Below are 19,110 nucleotides of genomic sequence, written 5' to 3' on the forward strand. Positions count from 1 at the left end.
AACACTGCCCAGTGATGGTCATTCGGCTAAAATTAGTTGAATTAGTTTTAAACCTTCGAATGGCCCAAGAGAACAAAAAACCTTTCACTGCTTTTGTAGAACTTCGGATCAACCTAATTTTCAGTAGAGGTGATCTCAAATGGACTACAAATGCAGGACAGAGGCTAGTAGTCTTCTGAGCCCAAGTCAACATTAACCACAGGAAAGTTTTAAATGCAAGAGGGGAGGAAAGTCAAGAGCGCAGAGCAGAAGCTGAGAATGAATTTGAAATTAGACTGAAGGAGAATAAGTAGACATTTGAGCTGGTGGAGGACAGAGAGAGAGTCCGACAGAGATGTGAAATTCAGGAATAGCATTTTGACACTGTAAATGAAGAGAGGGAAAGGATTGGTAGTGCGGGGTGGGTAGAGACAGGGAAAGGGGACAGACAGAGAGAGAGAGACAGAGGAAGGGGTGGGAGAGATTGAAGCTAGCTATAGTGTCTCTCATTAGCCATGCAGAGCGTCTTGGCTCCTCTCCCACACCTCGCGGCTCATCACTGCCAGCGCACCCCCACCTCCAGCAAAACCCTCCCCCTCTCTCTTCTCCCTCATCCCACTCCCCACCCCTGTCTCCCCTCCCAGCCCCTATAATCACGCCTGCAATCACAGCCTCTAATTAGGTTAATTAATTTGTATCAGCCCTTGTAGGGACTTGGCTGATGAGGCAGCCATAATAGCGTTAGGGCTTACACCCAACCCTCCCTCCCCCCCAGAGTGAGATGGAGGAAGAGAAAGAGGGAGACAAGAGAGTAAGGAGAGGGGGGCTCTGAAACCAACCCGTCTGTGACAAGACCAAGCTATAAAACATGGGGTGCTCGTTGCCACACCCAACCACCCCCTCCAATCCCACCTCTCTCTCCTAAACACCCCCTGCTTCATTTTCCCCACACCACCAACACCCCCCCCCCCCCCCCCCCATACTCTTCTTAATATTCAAAGGGAGACACTGACACCGAAATAGTGATATATGACCAATTCGTGTCACTGGTGTCTCATTGTGCCCATTGGAATGAAGCCGTCCTATAAGCCTACGTTGCGCAAAGTAATCCTCAGCTCCCAAATGTGTCACACACTGAGAGCATCATGTCAGAGTTTTGCGTTTTTACATTAGGACCATATATAAAAACAAAAAATAGATGACACTTTGTTACTTATGTTATCGGGCAGAAACCTTGTATCTTCTTATTCCTTATTATTTATTTTGTTTGTTTTCGCAAATTAATGCCCTGCTTTGTCGTACAAGAGTATTGCACAAAGGTAGCTTAAATACAAATAGCTTAACTAAGCTCACAACACTCACAACTTGCAATGCAATGCAAATGTGACCTTTAAAAAAAAGAAAAGTCAAAGTGAAAGAATTGAAGTGAGCCTGAGGGTTTTATGAATGTTGAAACAAAGAAAAGTTGTGAAACTAAATAACAAACTACATTGAAACCATTTTGAACGTAATGGTTTTAGACATACGTGCATACAAGGTTTACACCTGAAGGCAACGTTACATGATTACCGGTATGTTTGTGCTTTTTGTCATCGCTGGCATTTTCATCATTCGAGGCATCGCATTACAATCAGGGGCCCTCATCGGCCCTCATCAGACCACTGACGAACAAACTCTGATTAACACAACCCATCTGATTACTGCAATCATCCAGTGCTAACCATACACGGGTACTGTCCCTACACACACACACACACACACACACAGTCACACACACACACACACACACACACACACACACACACACACACACACACACACACACACACACACATACACACATACTAACACTTCGCTGCTGCATAGACATGACAAACACACGTACACTCAAACACAATGTCGCTCTCATCACACATTGTCACGCAGTTAAAATGTGTGGAGACGAGAGCAACCCACGAACAAGACGTGGTTTTGTGTGTGTTTTGCCAGAGAGTGAGCGGAAGTAGAGCAGGGAGTGTGCAGGCTGTGGCAGTGGTTCTCAAACGTTTCAATTTCAACGACTCCCAATTTGGTACGCATCATGCCATGGAACCAAATGGACCAGGGTCCATTTTTGGTTCCATTTGTACACTCTCAGAGTTACAGACCTCTAAGGGTCGATTTGATTCCTAACTATCATTCATCTAGGTGGAGAACCCCTAGGATGCCCTAAGCCTAAAGGATCCCCGAGGGTCCCGAATCCCACTTTGAGAACCACTGGGTTATAGGGTGAAGGAGAGACTGTGAGAGAAAGACAGGTCTTATTACTTAGCCACATCCTATCCCCCTATTCTGATTAAGTGAAAATGGCGGATTTAGAGGTTTGATATAGTAGGACAAGGGAGGGGACCAAGTACATATCCTTGAGGGACCCCAGTCAATGAAGTATATATGATTTACTGGTTAATGGGGTGAAAAGGAGTGTGGTGGCAGCAGCCATGAAATGGTGTCAGACTGACTGAAAGGACAAGAAACGTATAATATTTTTTTTCTCTCAGAAAGGGAGCTATGATATAAAATCAAAGAAAAAGGTCCCGCACACTGTCTGGAACTTTAAAAAAAGATGCTCTTTATTTGATATCATAGATCCTTTTCTGAACATTTGGACTTTGGAGCTTTCTGGTTGTACTATACAAACACACCTGTTACTATAACCTTTGAGGTGTGCATCAGCCTTTTAAAAAGCCTTTTCTCAAACATTTTCAAAAACTTCCACAACCATTTTTTAAGTGGCCAAAGTCCAGATGAAACTTCATTTCAAGTGTATCTAACGTCCGTATTGTGATTCATGACGTGAAACAGGATGCTTTGAATGTTGACAAGTGGGTTTGTCATAACAAACATGCAGTTTTAGTTTAAGATTAATTGCTGGGTGGATCTCATATTAGGGCTGCAACCATCGATACTTTTCTTAGCGATTATTGTGTCAAATACCTTTTCAATTACCGATAATCAAATAATTAAGATATAATTCAAATCTATTAAAAAGTTAAACGCATATTTAACTTTTTTTAATAGATTTGAACAAATAGTTTAACCAGTTAAACCCTATATTATACTTACGAATAGTTAAAATATCTGATCTACAGGGGTCGATTACTAATCGAAATGATCAATTATAGATGTTTTTTTATCATTAATTACACGGTTGCAGCCCTACATATTATTACTGATTAACACTGGTTTATTCAAGCCTACATAGCATAATGGCTGTTATTTGTTGATGTAGTATTCTACACACACAGTAAAATTCTGTGTTCATTTTGTCATTTACCTCTAAGAGTGTGAACATGGACCCAATCATCTTTCGTTTTACAGGAGGAAAACATGTTTGCATGATTGCAGAATACAAAGAAATTGCATAATATTGTTCAATAGGTGTGACTTTAACGTAATAAACACACAGCACAAAACACAAAACAGCTACTGTAAACTCAAGTAAGAAGTGTGTACAAACACACGCACGCAGGCAGGCAGGCACGCAGGCAGGCAGGCAGGCACGCACACACACAGACATGAGTGTTCAACTGTGATGCTATAGCAGACATAAATACACAAACACATCAGACACATACGCAGACACACGCACGGCACGCACACACACACAATCACAGGCAGACAATGACACGGGGAGGCCTGGAGACAAGGACAGATCCGGTAGTTAAAGCGTAATGAACACGTCCCCGAGGCGCGCGCCTGCCGTCCCTCTGAATGATGGACTGACAGTAATACCGGGGCAGATGGGTGCGCTCCACGCCCCGTTCAACACTACAACCAACCCCACACACACACACACAACATCCCCCTGGCCTGTCCTCCTCTCTCACAGTGAGATACCCCCTGTAGGTTTGATATGGTGGAGATGGGGGCCTCATGTATACCAGGGGTTATGCATGTGTGTGCATTTATGCCTGTATACAGTACATGTGTACATGTGTGTGTGTGTGTGTGTGTGTGTGTGTGTGTGTGTGTGTGTGTGTGTGTGTGTGTGTGTGGTGTGGTGTGGTGTGGTGTGGTGTGGTGTGGTGTGGTGTGGTGTGGTGTGGTGTGGTGTGGAGTGAGTGAGTGAGTGAGTGAGTGAGTGAGTGAGTGTAAGAGAGAGAGAGAGAGAGAGAGAGAGAGCCTGTGTGCTTGCAGGGGTGGTGGAGGGGTGGGACGGGGGGGATACAAGGATGAGGCCCCATCGTGATTTAGGCTCCCATGCAAATTTAATCAATTCGAGTACCTCTCGCCAGCCAGGGCCCGTGGCTCATTAGTGGCAATTTAAAAAGGGGGTTCTGTGATCCCCGCCTCACGTGACACACTTTCACTCACACAAACACACACACACACACACATGCACACAGGCAGGCAGGCACGCACACATGCGCGCGCACACACACACACGGCAGCAAAGATACACATATCCAAATGTTAACAGACACACACACAAACACACATCTATGGATGCACACGCGTCAGGGGCACTGTCAAGGCTGTAAAGATTTTCTTTCAGACATCTTCCCCCTGGCATGGAGACAGACCCTGCTTGCACGGCTGCCGTCCCCTCCCTCCTTTTCGCTCCCCTGTCCCTCTTCCCTATCCGGCACTTCAAACGCCCCATGACACCCTGCTTCAAGTTAAAGGAGAGAGAGATCCAAGGATAAACACTACCTCTCTCCACCCTTCCATCTCTGCGTTGCTCCCTCTCTTCTCAGCCCCCCTGTCCCGTCCCATCCCGTCCCGCCCAACTCCCTGCACTCCTCCAACCCCAGGCTACCTCTCCCTTCTATTCCTCTCGTCTCAATGCCCTACCTCTCCGTAATTGGGGGGTGGATCGATTAGCACCGTCCTTAACCATCCTTAACCTGGGCTTTGTGAGCTGATATGGGGAGCAGCACAGAGGAGCTGTGGGTGAATTAGGTAGTCAGCAGTGGTGCAGTGTTGTCGGGTGTAAGGATCAAATGCTGGTTAAAACAGGTTTGGAAGGTGCTAAGTGCAATGTAAATTTACAATTTAGGCATTTAGCAGACGCTCTTAATCCAGAGCGACTTACATTAAGCAAGAACAAAAAGCATGGCAATACATCACATACATAAAAAAGTATGATTCATGAAGTATCATGAATCATACGTAAGCTAAGAATGTAACAGTGGAATATCTATATAATGGAACTATGCATGTATACTTTATAGTGCTATGTCTACATAATAATGAAGTCTACATCAAATTCTATCTAAGTCTACATAAAAATGCAATCTAAAAAATATTGTAAAATATGTATTCTGCTGTTGTATAGCATTGTAATAGTGGCTAATCAATTTGGCTATATTTGAATCAACCATCCAATAATAAACTACATTTATGTCTAGTAAGTGCTTCACATTTATGGGGAAAGTGCTGTAACCACTTTTTAACTGGAGTTCCTATTTTGGGCATGTCATTATAGGCAAATATTTCAATCTTCACAAATATATTAAAAAAAGAAATAGCATCCCTGTTTGGGGGGGGGGCATAATAGGTGGAAATAGCTGAGCTACAAGCTCACAAAGAAACAGGGTGAGATCTTGTAGGTTGTCTATTTTCTACAAAGAAAATAAACCCTATTTTTAACCTGCCCCTTTCAACCACTTGTGGTTCAAAGGGGACTATTTAAAATGTAGGCATTTAGCAGAAACTCTTAATCCAGAGTAAGCAAGGTATAAAGCATGAGTTGCATCAAATGCATACAGGTTATGTGTTTTATATGTTATATTCACATTGGAATAAAAATGTGATAACATTAAACATAGTCTACTGCATGTCTGCATCACCACGTTTACCTTTCTATTCAGTTGATATTGCCCTATTAGCATGATGGTTGATTCTATTTCTTCTGCGTCCCAGATCGTCAAGCCAGCCCATCTAAAATGCACAACACAACACGACAAAAAAGGATAATAAGTCGATGAACAGCTTTCATTCTCTATTCCAGAAAAATGACCTAATGTATTCATGAGAGATATTGCTGAACACTTCCGATATCTTAACTCATATTTCTCCAGATATGAATGACCAATTGTATTCACCCCGTACTCTTAACCAGGCTGCACTTTCATTCAGAAACAGTTACTATACCAGGGTCATTGTCATGCCCTGCGGCTGAATGACTGCCATGGCACCCCCACTCCCCTAAACCCTAAATGGCTGTTCCTTCTCAAAACCTCAAGGTCAGTAGTTGGCGGTGGGGGTTGGGTGCCTTGTCTATATCTTTAAAATCAGTTGGTCGCCCACAGGCCCACCCCCTCGAGCCCCTGCCTCTCTTCGCCCTCTTAGCCTAAGATTTCTGTTCCTGGGGAGGGAAAGAAAGGAGAGCTTTGGGAGAAAGGAACAGTGGCCCATCTGTGTTTGGGTCACACAGTGGCAAACGGGCCCCGGAAACTGCGCACAACGTTTTGACCCCTGGGCTCTCCTCAAGCATCCCCACCCCCCCAGTTCATCTCCGCTGGTGGACACTGGAGGTCCTGAAGGTCCCGATGCCGGCACGCTCGCTTAGCGCTGTGACGCAGTAGGAGGGGGCAGTGAGGGAGAGAGAGAGAGGAAGGCGAGGATAAGAGTGGCGTGGGATGTCAGCAAAGGACGTCAGTCACTCTGTCACTGGGTAGAACATCATTCTGGCATGAATGGTCAACACTCAAAATGCCAGCAAAGGGTCTTGCTCTGCTTTGTGTCTGTGTATGAGAGCCTGCATTTGTGTACAGAGACAGAATTGAAAAGTGAAAGTGCAGTATACGCACGCAGTAATTAGGCAATAATTTGTATAGTATGTACAGGTATGCATTTGTAACCAGTAAGACGCCCTGAGGGCGAGGTCTCGCTGAAACAACAGAGCTTCTTCATACAGCAAGTTAAGAAGCAGGAGTTAAACTATTAATCTGGTGGCCAGATGTAGAGTTGCTGGCCGGCTCCATATGCAGATCTAGGTGATGATCCAGTCTTCTCCATGTATGGCTATCCAGGGTTTGATGAGGTCAATGTTGTGATCTTCATATATGGAGACGGCCATATATGGAATGTGTCACGAGGCTTGACAGACCTGAAATGCAGGTTTTCATAGCGGTCGCATAAGGGTATTGTTTCAAAGTTTGGGGCTATAATTTCACCAAAACTGTGATAATCAATTGATATAGCCTGGGCTTTAGTAAGAGTTCAAAACAAAACAGACCAGAGCAGAGCCTTTAACAGAGTGGTAATGACAGAGTGCAATCCAGGCCAACATCCACACATCACTCTTCCTCCTTTTTGGCCCGTTCCTCAGCAGCTGGCCTCACCTTTGCTCTGGTCAGCAGTGTCCCAGCCAGGGCCTCCGGGCCCTTTGCCTCCACCCCCTCCAACCTCTCCCCGAGCCTGGTGACATTTTCTGACTGGCTCCCTCTCCTCCCTCCTTCCCCCCCCATCCAGTGGCTCCCGGGAGAGGCTGATGGATGGGCCCTGTTTATGAAGCTGCTGCCACCACAGTGATCAATCAAGCCGGGAAGGCTGTGATCTGCTGCTGGGCGCCCGGCCCTGCAGTCTATTCCGACACTCTGGGGCTGCAGGAACTCTGCAGACACCTATAACGCTTTGTGAGCTTGTAGATCAGCTATTTTTGGTGCGCAGCAAAGTAAATCAGGCATCACTTTTGTCTGCACTTATTGCCCGATCGCATAGCTATGAAGGAATACCAAAAATAAAACCATGCATGAATGGCAGATCTACTTCTAGGCTGAGAGGTACATGACAGAAATGACACACAAAAATGCCAGTCAGTCAGTTAAAACATTAACAATAAACAAGTTGGTCATGGTTCTACAAACTATCAAAAGTTTTAAAGCAAAAGTGAATTGTACCGCCTTTAGCCTGTCCTAGTCTACTTATCTACCAATATCTTGTCACAAATGTCATTCCATTTCCAGATAAGACTTGTGAGGAACACCAGTGCCACCTACTGGTACAACAACAACCCACACCACTGACAGTGAAAACTACATCTGTATGTGAAATCAGAGAAGTACAAAATGAACTTGCACTGTAATGTCAGAATCATCACAAATCATTTATTTTTTACAAACAAAAAATGGTCTGTTAAATATGTACAAAAAACTGCATATCTCACTGCCACGTAAACACCTTGAACTGAAATCACTGTTCACAATGTTTTGCTTCTGTTAAAACTCTGGTGTTCAAAACTCCTCATAGCAGATACATGTCACTCAGTTCCAAAGATGAATGAGAGCAAAGATATGTCAAAGGAAAGCCTTTTTCCAGCAGGAAGGACGTCACCTAGAGAACAACTGGTTTGTTTACATGGCTTGCTTCAACATTTTCATATAAACCAAGTCCTATATACTTTGCAACAGGACGAGTTTTCCTTGAAACTTTAGACATGTTTTTGAAAACCCTTGCCTATAACCAAATGTCCAAAATAGGGATTGTGACTGTAATTATATCAGAATTTTACTTTTGTGAAGAGCACATACAGTCCCATGTTTTATGTTCCATGGGTTAACAACGGTCCAATATTCAGCAATGAGTATGGTACATATCTCCCTTAACGTTTCCGCTTGGCCTCAAACTTGTAGATGGCAGCAGCATTGGGTGTCTCCTTGCTAACTTTTACTCTCTTGATCTTATCCTGGGGAACAAAGGAGACAAAAACAGTACCATTTGAAATATGTCATCATCACATTCACTCTCAGAAAATGCTTATGGTAAACGGGAAATAAAGCATCCAAATCCAAGTGGTTTATCACACTTGATTTCGCCTAAAAATCAGTAGAGCAGGGAATTTCGCCTCAGTTCTATTTGCTTGGGACGTGTCTCCTCACCTGTAAGTCTTTGCGGGTCTGTATCTTCTGGCTGATGACAAACATCTTCTTTTCCCTGTCAATCCTCTGGGACAGGAGTTTGTACTGGTGCCTCCTCTGTTTGGCTAGCCTCTACAGGTATGCAGGGAAACATCAGGAGTTAAGGGCTATCCACACCAACAACTATTAATGTTGTTTTAATAAAGACGTGAGGTGGTGAACAATATTGCTGAGATCACGTTCAGGGGGATTTGAACACTCACAGCCAACAAAATCCTTCAGAATTTACAGGATACCACTCAGATGTTTACAGAACATTATTGTCTAATATAGACTGAAGGAATTAAAGTGGATTATGTTTGCATGTTTGGAGTTGTAACACCTGAAATCAATAATATCAGAATTCAGATTTAGCCTGTGGGGGAGTGCGGGCCGCATTAAGTGAACCGGCAGTTGCCCATGTATGCACTACAGTACTGAGTACACTACATTATACAGTACCACACAATCTACAGAGCTGTATGCTCAGAAATAGTGGCTGGTGTGCAAGGACTTTTTTCGGTGATCCCTTTGGAAGTGTGCTTGACTGTACCCTGTACTGATTACATTTCTGTTTGACTGTACCCTGTACTGATTACATTTCTGTTTGACTGTACCCTGTACTGATTACATTTCTGTTTGACTGTACCCTGTACTGATTACATTTCTACCAATAAAGTAATCAATCAAGTGTAGTCATACTTTCAGACTGCCAGGTGCTGTAGCTCCCTTGAGGGTCTTAGTCTCCAGAGTGTGCAGTGTTGGTCGGTTGAACACCCGGTCCACCAGCCCTGGGTCTGTGTTCAGATGGCTGGCCAAGTCAAATGACTCCACTGGAAAACACAGCACAACTACAGTAAGTTTCCCCGGAATTGCATTATGTCTTAAAGATGGAGTGTCCACATAAAAGCATGATTTAAAAAAATACGTTAAGGTCCCCACACACCGTGGGGAGCGCGTTTTTCAGATTTTTAGCAGCGTTTCTCCATCGATTTTCCGAAAAACGCGGCCGGTGTGCAACCACCATTACTGTACACTTTTTGGAAAATTTGTATTCCTCCTTATATTATAATAATACCTGCTGATCATGTTTTAGGGTGGAAACTAATTGTGGCACTCCATCTTTAAGAGTCAAAGAGCAGTTTGCTTTGACAATCAAAATAACGCTGGCGTTACTCTACCTTCTTTCTTGGAATCCACAAAGAAGGTATGCTTGTTTTTCTGTTTACCATCAGCCTCCAGAAGATGGAGCTCTGCTTTCAACCTCTCGATTTTCTGAGGGAGAAAAAAAAGGAAATATTTCATTTGACACTTATTTTTTGTATTAGCATATATTGCTTGGACACATTGTAAATTTCTATTCAGAACAGGGTAATGTGAGGACATCAAATCTTAGTAGATACATTCCATCACATAGAAAAGGTCATGCATTGCTCCTCACAACAACGCATAACGTAAAAAAGTATTCAAACATTTGCATTTATCATAGTTGAAAGCAATCTTTCTTGACCTCTTACCTTAGCCTCAGAAACCCTCTTCATCTCCACATATCTGATATCCTGTGTTCTCATCAGTTTCTTCTGCTCCTCTGTTAGCTCTACGTCATGCGTCTCCTTATTCTTGGTATGCACACCATCCTGTCATCATAGCAGAGTACAGGGGACATGTCAAATGTTGTATAGCACTGGTTCTCAAAGTGGGGTCCAGGCAGGGTGCTACAGGGGACATGTCAAATGTTGTATAGCACTGGTTCTCAAAGTGGGGTCCAGGCAGGGTGCTTCAGGGTTCCTTGGGAAGGGGGTTCTAAATGGACCTTTACAGGTCTGTAACTCTGAGAATGCAGTATGCACAGGGTGCATTTGGTTCCATTTGTACATGTCAGAGAGGTATGGGGGTTCTTAAACATTTGGGATTACAACATCACTGTTGTAAAGTGATATTGTACATTATGTTTAATTTGTAAGTCATGTTTCCACACAAACTGGACAATGGAGTGAGGTTGTTACCTGCAGCTGGGTGCTGATCATGTTGAAGTAAAACTCATCTGGGTTTTTATCCAGGGCTTTCTTGCGCAGGGCAGAAAGAGTGTTCTGTTTTTTGTGGTAGTCACTATAAAATAAATAACAAAATAACATCAACATCAATCATGTGATTAAACCTGAACCACTTTCTACCTTGTAGTGTCCTTATTTATAGGCTAAACTAGCCGCACGAACAGAGCCTTCATTAGTATAATCATCGTCACAGGAGCGATGGTACTAATGAAGGCTCTGTTCCATTCTGGTCAAACAGACTCAGAGTTAGGGTCATTCCAGAGACTCCTACTCCTACAGTTACTAGATCAGGGCACATGATTAAAAGACCAGTCAGAATGGACTTATAAACAGGGCAGAATAATCCCTGCACAGCTTCGGGGACTCAGGCAGTCTACCCTGATCCTCTAGATAGGAAAAGTGCATTTATGTTCATTAGTATATTTGCATTGGTTAAAAGAAAAGATACACTACAAGTAATTCATTTAAAAAGTTATAATGTGTGTTATGCTTAGTCATTCTTTAATAGTAGATTTCATACTGTACACGCTTGAGTTGAAGTAAAAGAAAATAATTCTGTGTAATTACAGTAAAATAAATTAACATATTGTTTGTTTAAGGTGAGACACCCCAGGTGAAATCATGATTTTTCTTTTTTTTTTTTTTTTGCTATTTTGCTTCCTAAACATGTTTTCTTTCAAACTAAAGCAAAATACACATTAAAAATACAGATTTAGATGTTTAGTTGGATAGTTTATTTTAGCCAATGACAGCTCGTTTTTCGGGGTGAAAAGCCACCATCTCTATTTTCATGATTGGTTGTTGGTACAAAGGAAGTGACCATATTTGGATCAGACCACAGTCAGCTTGAGGTCCAGACCTTTCCAATGATATATGCCATTATATGTTGTTGCCAAGGTTTGGATGAGATATTTTGTCTCAAAATAGTGGCTTCAAATAAAACGTTTTGGAATTTTACAATACAAATCTTTAAAGGCCGTTTTCTCAAAATGAGTTTTCCTCATACTTGGGACAAAGAATCTCCACTTCAGTTGAACTCACATACACGAAACTTTCCAGTCTTATTCCTAACTATATTCCGCAGACATTTACACATGGATTTGTTGATATATCATTCACAGCCTGATTTACATCACATTTTATACCAAAAAAATGCCGAAAATTGTGTTTTTTATGCCTGTTGACACTATTTTCTGATTTGTGGAGTGATAATTAGAGATATCAAAAATCCCATGTGTAATTTTCTTTGTCTCTAATGTGTCAACAAAATGAAATGATAATTTTGAACCTGGCTTTATCCGATCTTCAGATTTATCGTCCCGAAATGTATGCAAATTAGCGCATATAATGCCTAATTTGCATATTTAAACATATAATTTCAGAAAACTTGTAATACAAAAAATCTTAGTTTTAATATAAGTAATCAACTGGAGAAGTTTCATTGTGATAGCTATTATTTAACTTTTTTTCCCTATTCACCTGGGGTAAGAAATCATCATCATCATCATCATCATCATCATCATCATCATCATCATCATCATCATCATCATCATCATCATCATCATCATCATCATCATCATCATCATCATCATATCATCATATCATCATCATCATCATACTATCATCATACTAAAATTCAGCGAATGTCTGTCTGTCTGTCTGTCTGAATGTCCCTGACAGCGCTTTATCTCAACATTGGCTGCCCCAATCACTCCCACTTTTCACACAGGCATGGACCATAATTATATGGAGGTCTTAATGGAGCCCTTTTTCCAATTTGACACATTCATGATTTATAATGAATTTATTAGTGGATTAAAAAATGCAAAAATGGGTATTGTACTGTCAATATGACATGAATATGAATGCAAAGTAGCGGTCCATGTGTGGACAGGCTACCTGTCGCCGTTGTGCATGGTGAGATGTGTGCAAACCGTGTAGTTTATCAGGAGAAGAATACCAAAGGATGCAAGATTTATTACTGAATTAAAAACGCTCCGGGCGCAGTACCCCCCCACGGCCACAAGAGGGGGGCAAATATCTCACAACGGGTAAGGGCTAGTGTTAGTAATCGACTAAAAGAGGGAGATGTGGAGATATGCATAGGAACCTATGTGTGCAGGTACGGGGGACACGTTAGGTGACGCACCCAGGTTCAGGGGTTACATTAATAAGAGTTGTCAATAAAGCCACACATAAGGATACCAGGATACACGCCAGTCTCGTCTACATTATTATACAGAGTTGATACAGCCTGTTACAGGCTCACTGGAAACACTGGCTACACCAGTGTCCTTGAGTGTGTTCCAAATGGTCCTGTACTGGTCTGTAACTCTGAGTGTGTACATAGAGCCCATTTCAATGTTTAGTACTTTTTTTTTTACTATGATTTTAGATAGACAAATTAGTCAACAAAGAAAATCCATGATGAAAATGTATACACGTACTCTGCACGGAGTTTGTAGTCCTTCTTCTTCTCCAGAAATCCCAAATGATTCCTGAATCCAGGCTGGTAAGGAAAATATTAATAGACATTATGTATACCGTTACATTTACAGTGTTTGAGTTACTTCCAAACATTACATTTAATTATCAGGTTTGTATGTTTGACTTTGTATTATCTCGCAAGTGCTTGTGTTTTTCATCTGTATTCAATCCTAGTCAATATGAAGACCACAGACAGCATATGGCAGTTTAGCTGCTCAGCTAGCTAAGATGCTATAGTCAACAAAAACAGTGAATTGCTCACCTGAGATCTTTCATGGTGGTTTTTCTGTTTGGATTTCAGCGCTTTCCTGAACGAGGACATGTTTATAAATCGCGCCTAACTGTAATGAATAAAATAAAGTCCTATTTAGGGTAAAACAGAGCAGAGAATGACAAGTGAGTGCTTCCTTTGCTTAGAGTAGACACGTGGGTTGTTGACTACGGAAGCTGTATTGTTCGTTTCTCGCAGATTCGAGAAACGAATAAAAAAGAAAATCTCTAAAATTTAAACTTAAACTTGCGATCAACCCATACATTGTTTCTAGTGTACTGATTGATTATAAATTTGATTCCTGAAACTTCATGACTAAACAGTAATCAATCATCATACTGTATTGTATTCTGTTTTGTTTTGTTGTACAACTTTATATTCAACAGTAGGTGGCACTGTTGTCCACATTATGCAAATCAAATCACTCACTGCCAGTTCCACAGATTTAGTTTAATGTTACTTAATAGTAATCTATATACATGACCGTATAAACAGATTGCAGATATGCATTATATAATCATACATTCATCAAAATAATACTGTTTTAACAAACACATAATGTTGACAGGTCAATTTTGGATATTTAATTGTGCAAATTTTGTGCTTTCATGGATCAAGCAATATTGCCATTCCTTATTTTATTGTATAAATCCCAGACCAGAAAGCCTGGCCTGACCACGGCTGAGAGCCACAACAAGTGAGGCTGATCACATTGATGAGTTGATAGGCAAAGGTTTTGAAACACAACATTTCTGGTCATCATAATGAGTAATGACTGCTTGCATTTGCCAGGAGAGCCTTGTTAACAACTAAGTTTGTGTTTTTTGCAAGTCACTTGTAGGCTACTGCATGTCCCTGCTTAGTGTTCTTGTTTCTTTCTTGATTCAAACCTAGACAGATGATATCTAATGAAAGTGAAAACATGAACATATTGTGAAGCAAATGCCGAACCAGATTCAATTCATATCAAAATTGTTACCTAAAAAGGGCTCGCACGCAACATACTATACTAAAAATAAATATTGGACTAGATCTGGCATTAGGCTATATGTTGCAAAGAACTTAACCTAAATGTCTCCACAATGAGCTTTACTTGAATGCCAGCACAGCAGGCAGTTGTACCAGAGTTGATGTCACTTTTTCCAAATGGTGGATATCTCATTTTGTGGACACAAATCTTCACACAAGTTCCTCTCACTGAAGTGGTTGCATGACAACAGCATGCTTTTGCGGGGATGGGGGAAGATGCTGACGGGGTCACCACGCTCCCTTGGGGAACGCCGCTCTCTCCACTTCCTGACACAATATTCCAAGGAGAGACAAAGACAAAGCCGCAGTGGCACCAGTCCCTTAATCTCACCCAGACTCCAAAACTCTTTGTGGATGTGGAAAGGAAGCCAAAAGGAGGAAGAGTGATATTCCACTAAACAGCCATTTTCCCCTCACTATCCCCACCTCCCCAGCGTCCGCAAAGAATGTGTTTTATATGTGTGAGATTTTTCCCGGCATGCAGAATGTTCTGCGGGAGAGATGAGACCCTGTGAATGGGATCACTGTTTCCACATTATGTCACAAACATGTTTGTCAGCCTGATGATGCCTAAATGACCCTGATCCCAGAGAGGGCTCCGGCCCGAGGCCCAACTTCAGCCGCTCGCCCGCAAACATGTGTTTAACAGGGCAAACACAGACGGCAGTCAAGATTTACGGGTTGAATGTGTCTGCGTTCTGACTTACAGGGCTCCTTGCTGTTTAATTCATGTGAGTATTCATCATTACAAGTGAAACGCCATGGTGAGCCACAGTGGGGGTACCGTAAATACTACTCTGGAAATAGGAGGCTTGTAACAAGCTGATGCAAGACCGGGGAAGCACAAGAGGTTGTGGTCTCTTCAAGGGTCAGTGATAAGAGGAATGCCCTAGTGGGGCAGATGGATAGCCTCTTGGTTTTCTAATACGACCCTGTAAAAATAACACTGCTGACATAAGACTGCTGGATTTGGGCTGAGCTCAGGCCTCTGGTATGTTCCCCATCCCTGACCATGGTTGGCCATCATGTGCGGCAGGGCCAACCCTGTCAGAAATGTCCTATGCAGGATTCCCCCCATGTCTGGTTCTGGTTGCCTCATTGAACATTCTCACATCAAACTCTTGACTTGCAGCGATAGAGGTACCATTTAGGAGCTCGTTCACGTGTGAAATCAACACCGGCATAGGCTGAGTCAAAAGTCAGACTGCAACAGATAATGAACCTCTCTACTGTCCCTTACTGTCCCCTCTTGTTACTCAGGAGCCAACCTTCGACTGTGCTGTGGGAGCAGCAGCTCCTGGATGGGATCCTCAACCACAGCCTCCTGTAAAACGTAAATCGTCTACAATTAACTGCCAGTCTGGTGCTTATTTTCCCTGCTGGAGTTGGGGAGAGGGTTTGAATATTACAGCATTATCTGAGACTGTTTTATACTGCAGACACACAAAGCACTGGGATGGAGAGAAGTAGAGGGAGCAATATATTTCAATTTTGCATGGTCACAGTTCTGCGTATTTCCCCTAGCAGCTGTTGTCTAAAGCAGTGGTTCCCAATCTTTTTAGCAGAAGAAATTACAAATTTTGCCCGGGACCCAAACTAGTGAAAATAGCAGCTGTACAAGCTCACGATGTGCCACTTTGCGCTGCTTTGTGACTTGTGAGCTTTTATATTGACTATTTTCACTACTTTTGTTTTCTAATTTATGTAATTTTTCATGAAATTACTGAAGAAATCATTGAATTTGTTTTGAATTAATGAATCATTTAGCATTTTTTGAAAAGAAAATTGAAATGTTAATAATTAAAAACAATATGTGGGAAACAAAAATGAAAGGGACCCATAAAATGTGTTTGTGACCCACAAATGGGTCCCAACCCACTGTCTGGGCAACACTGGTCTAAAGGGTGATGACATAGTAATGGCAAAAACGACCACTGGCGAAATCATCTATAATACTTTATTGATGATTACAGTATACTGGCATTACTACACTTGCACATTTCCCATTATGAAAATACGTGCACTATTCTAGAATAAACATACCAAGACAGTGATATCACAATGGGAAATGTGATGAACAATTGAATTGAGGAATTTGTAGAACCAGCCTCAGGTCTTAAAGATAACAACATTTAGGCTTTCTTAATGGGTTAAGTCAAGTGCTCAATCCACCAATGACTGACAGCAGTTGATGAAGCGGACGGTAAACATGATCACATGAAACATATGTTCAGTCTGTGCTGTCACTTAAAGTTACTTGAGAGCAGTCTATTGAGTTTATAACATATCATTAGGTATATGTGTATGGTATTATAACGAACAAATAGAATAATTGAATGACACTAACTAAATCAACCTCATTTCAATTTTCTACAATATACAGTAGGCTCTTTGAAAGGCTACTTGGAAACAACAAACAATTAGGGATGAGATTAAGAGCAGATGCTATGCCAACCATCTTTGCACTGGCGTCAGACTGACCACATGAAGACTGAGATCTGCATGAAGCCACACTGTTATTGGACCGTGTACCCAGTCTTGTTGTCATAATATAATAAATAACTTGATAAATCCACATGCTCATACTCTATCAAGTAATTTTAAGTATGACAAAAACGGAACAACAGCTTGGTGGCTATATCTCCCGCACTATTATATTGACTTCCCTGCCACAAAGGGAGAGGGTAAGAGAGCCTATTGGGCACTGTTGTCCTGAACACTGTCAAACACAGTTTACACAAAGTAAACACATTTTTGTGCTTTGATGGGCTAGATGACACACCAGTTGTGAGCTTACTGATGAATCCTTAGTCCAATTGTTCTTTCATATTTTCTTTTTGAGACCCAGGCCTCTTCCACCTAATCGTGGACACAAGCGTGTGGGAAATTATTTGGAATACGTTGCATATCCCAGATCACCCAGCTGTTTAGGATTTGAGCTAGAGCTGTGCCTGCATATTCAGCCAACAATACAGATGTACCATGTATGTATGTATCTAAATTATAATTGAGGTGTCAAATACACTGTCCCACCCGTGGCCCGCCCCTCTTGGTTGCTGTTGCTTGGGTTGACAACATCCTGAGCATCCACTACCATTGACTCGTATTGATTTTCAATTGTCAATTCTTATTTTAAACTTGGCTTGGCTTTATTTTTTTGTAAACTCAGCATAAACAACCAGAAGGTGGTCGGAACCATGGCGAAATAAGGCAGATGGAGCCTGCTGGATGGTCGGTCAGAGACCAATCAGAGGGCTGAGAACATATTCTAGACATTTCTCACCAAAATAAACCTTAAAATGACTCCTTTTAATCCCAGGTCATCTGAAATAGAATCAACACCACTTATTGAGGTTCTGTATGATCCACCATTCCTGTAAAAGTATTTACCTGATGGTTGTGAATGGTGGTGAGTGGTGACACAACTCTCTCAGTTGATAGCTTAATTTATACCTCATTGCATGACCCTTTCGAAGTGTTGCGTTAATTGTTTTTTCACTTAAACTGTTTTACCGGTTTTACGGACGGTTAATATATCCTTAACTCGACAATGGCCCATTTTTATGCTTCGATGGGCTAGAGATGACACCAGTTGTTGTGACCTTACTGATGAACCCATGGTACTGTATCTTCATCCTAAATTGCATCCACACTCACATAATACAACAATGGGTCTGTTATTTTTCCATCCATCCATCTTCAACCGCTTATCCGTAGTCGGGTCCACCAGAGTGCTCCAGACTTCCCTCTCCAGAGCAACATTAGTGACTTCCTCCTGGGGGATCCCGAGACGTTCCAAGGCCAGTTGGTCAATGTATTTCCTCCAACTGCGCCTTGGTCTGCCCCGGGGTCTCCTCCCAGTGGGACGTGCGTCGAGGACCTCCCTAGGGAGACGCCCAAGAGGCATCCTAACCAGATGCCCGAACCACCTAAACTGGTGTACCTTTCCAGGTACGCTGCCAGACGGGTGGCAGTGACACGAGTTATTTTTGAGCATTCTATTTGATCTGAAGTGCAAGGCCATGATGCACATTATAGCTAAGCGAATTTGACTCAGGAGTTTTCTAAATGCCATATCGTATTAGTGTACTAAATTTCATTTGGCAAAGCATGCATGACAGTTATCTGGTTAGTTGCAAAAGCTTATGTTCGCACTAGGCTTAGTAGGTAGATTCTAGTAACTACCTACTGTATACAAAATGTTAGTGAAGTACAATATAATCGGTAGCGTATCAAAATCGTCCATATCATCCATAAAAATGCCATATCGGTATCGGATCAGTCTCAAAATAATCCAGATTATTTTCACAGATATGATGACGCAATAATAGTGTGACCGTCAATGGTTTTGTACTCTCAGAGCAGCCAGTCTGCCTGTCTCTGTCTCTTTAAGAGCGTCAGCTGTTAG

The 19,110-nt window shown here is 42.1% G+C and overlaps 1 protein-coding gene across 1 annotated transcript; it reads right to left on the reverse strand.

Annotated features, from left to right (window-relative positions):
* Positions 1–8,036: 8,036 nt before the first annotated feature.
* Positions 8,037–13,827, reverse strand: utp11 (UTP11 small subunit processome component). Its single transcript, XM_080767527.1, has 8 exons — positions 13,665–13,827; positions 13,363–13,424; positions 10,868–10,970; positions 10,379–10,498; positions 10,043–10,136; positions 9,564–9,694; positions 8,844–8,954; positions 8,037–8,650 (listed from the first exon to the last, which is right to left on the reverse strand). The coding sequence occupies exons 1-8, from the start codon at positions 13,722–13,724 to the stop codon at positions 8,567–8,569; spliced, it is 765 nt and encodes a 254-aa protein (XP_080623653.1). The 5' UTR covers positions 13,725–13,827; the 3' UTR covers positions 8,037–8,566.
* Between the last annotated feature and the right edge of the window lie 5,283 nt (positions 13,828–19,110).

The sequence above is a fragment of the Protomyctophum bolini genome (assembly GCF_963924005.1).
Source record: "Protomyctophum bolini genome assembly, chromosome: 7".
Lineage (NCBI taxonomy): Eukaryota > Metazoa > Chordata > Actinopteri > Myctophiformes > Myctophidae > Protomyctophum > Protomyctophum bolini.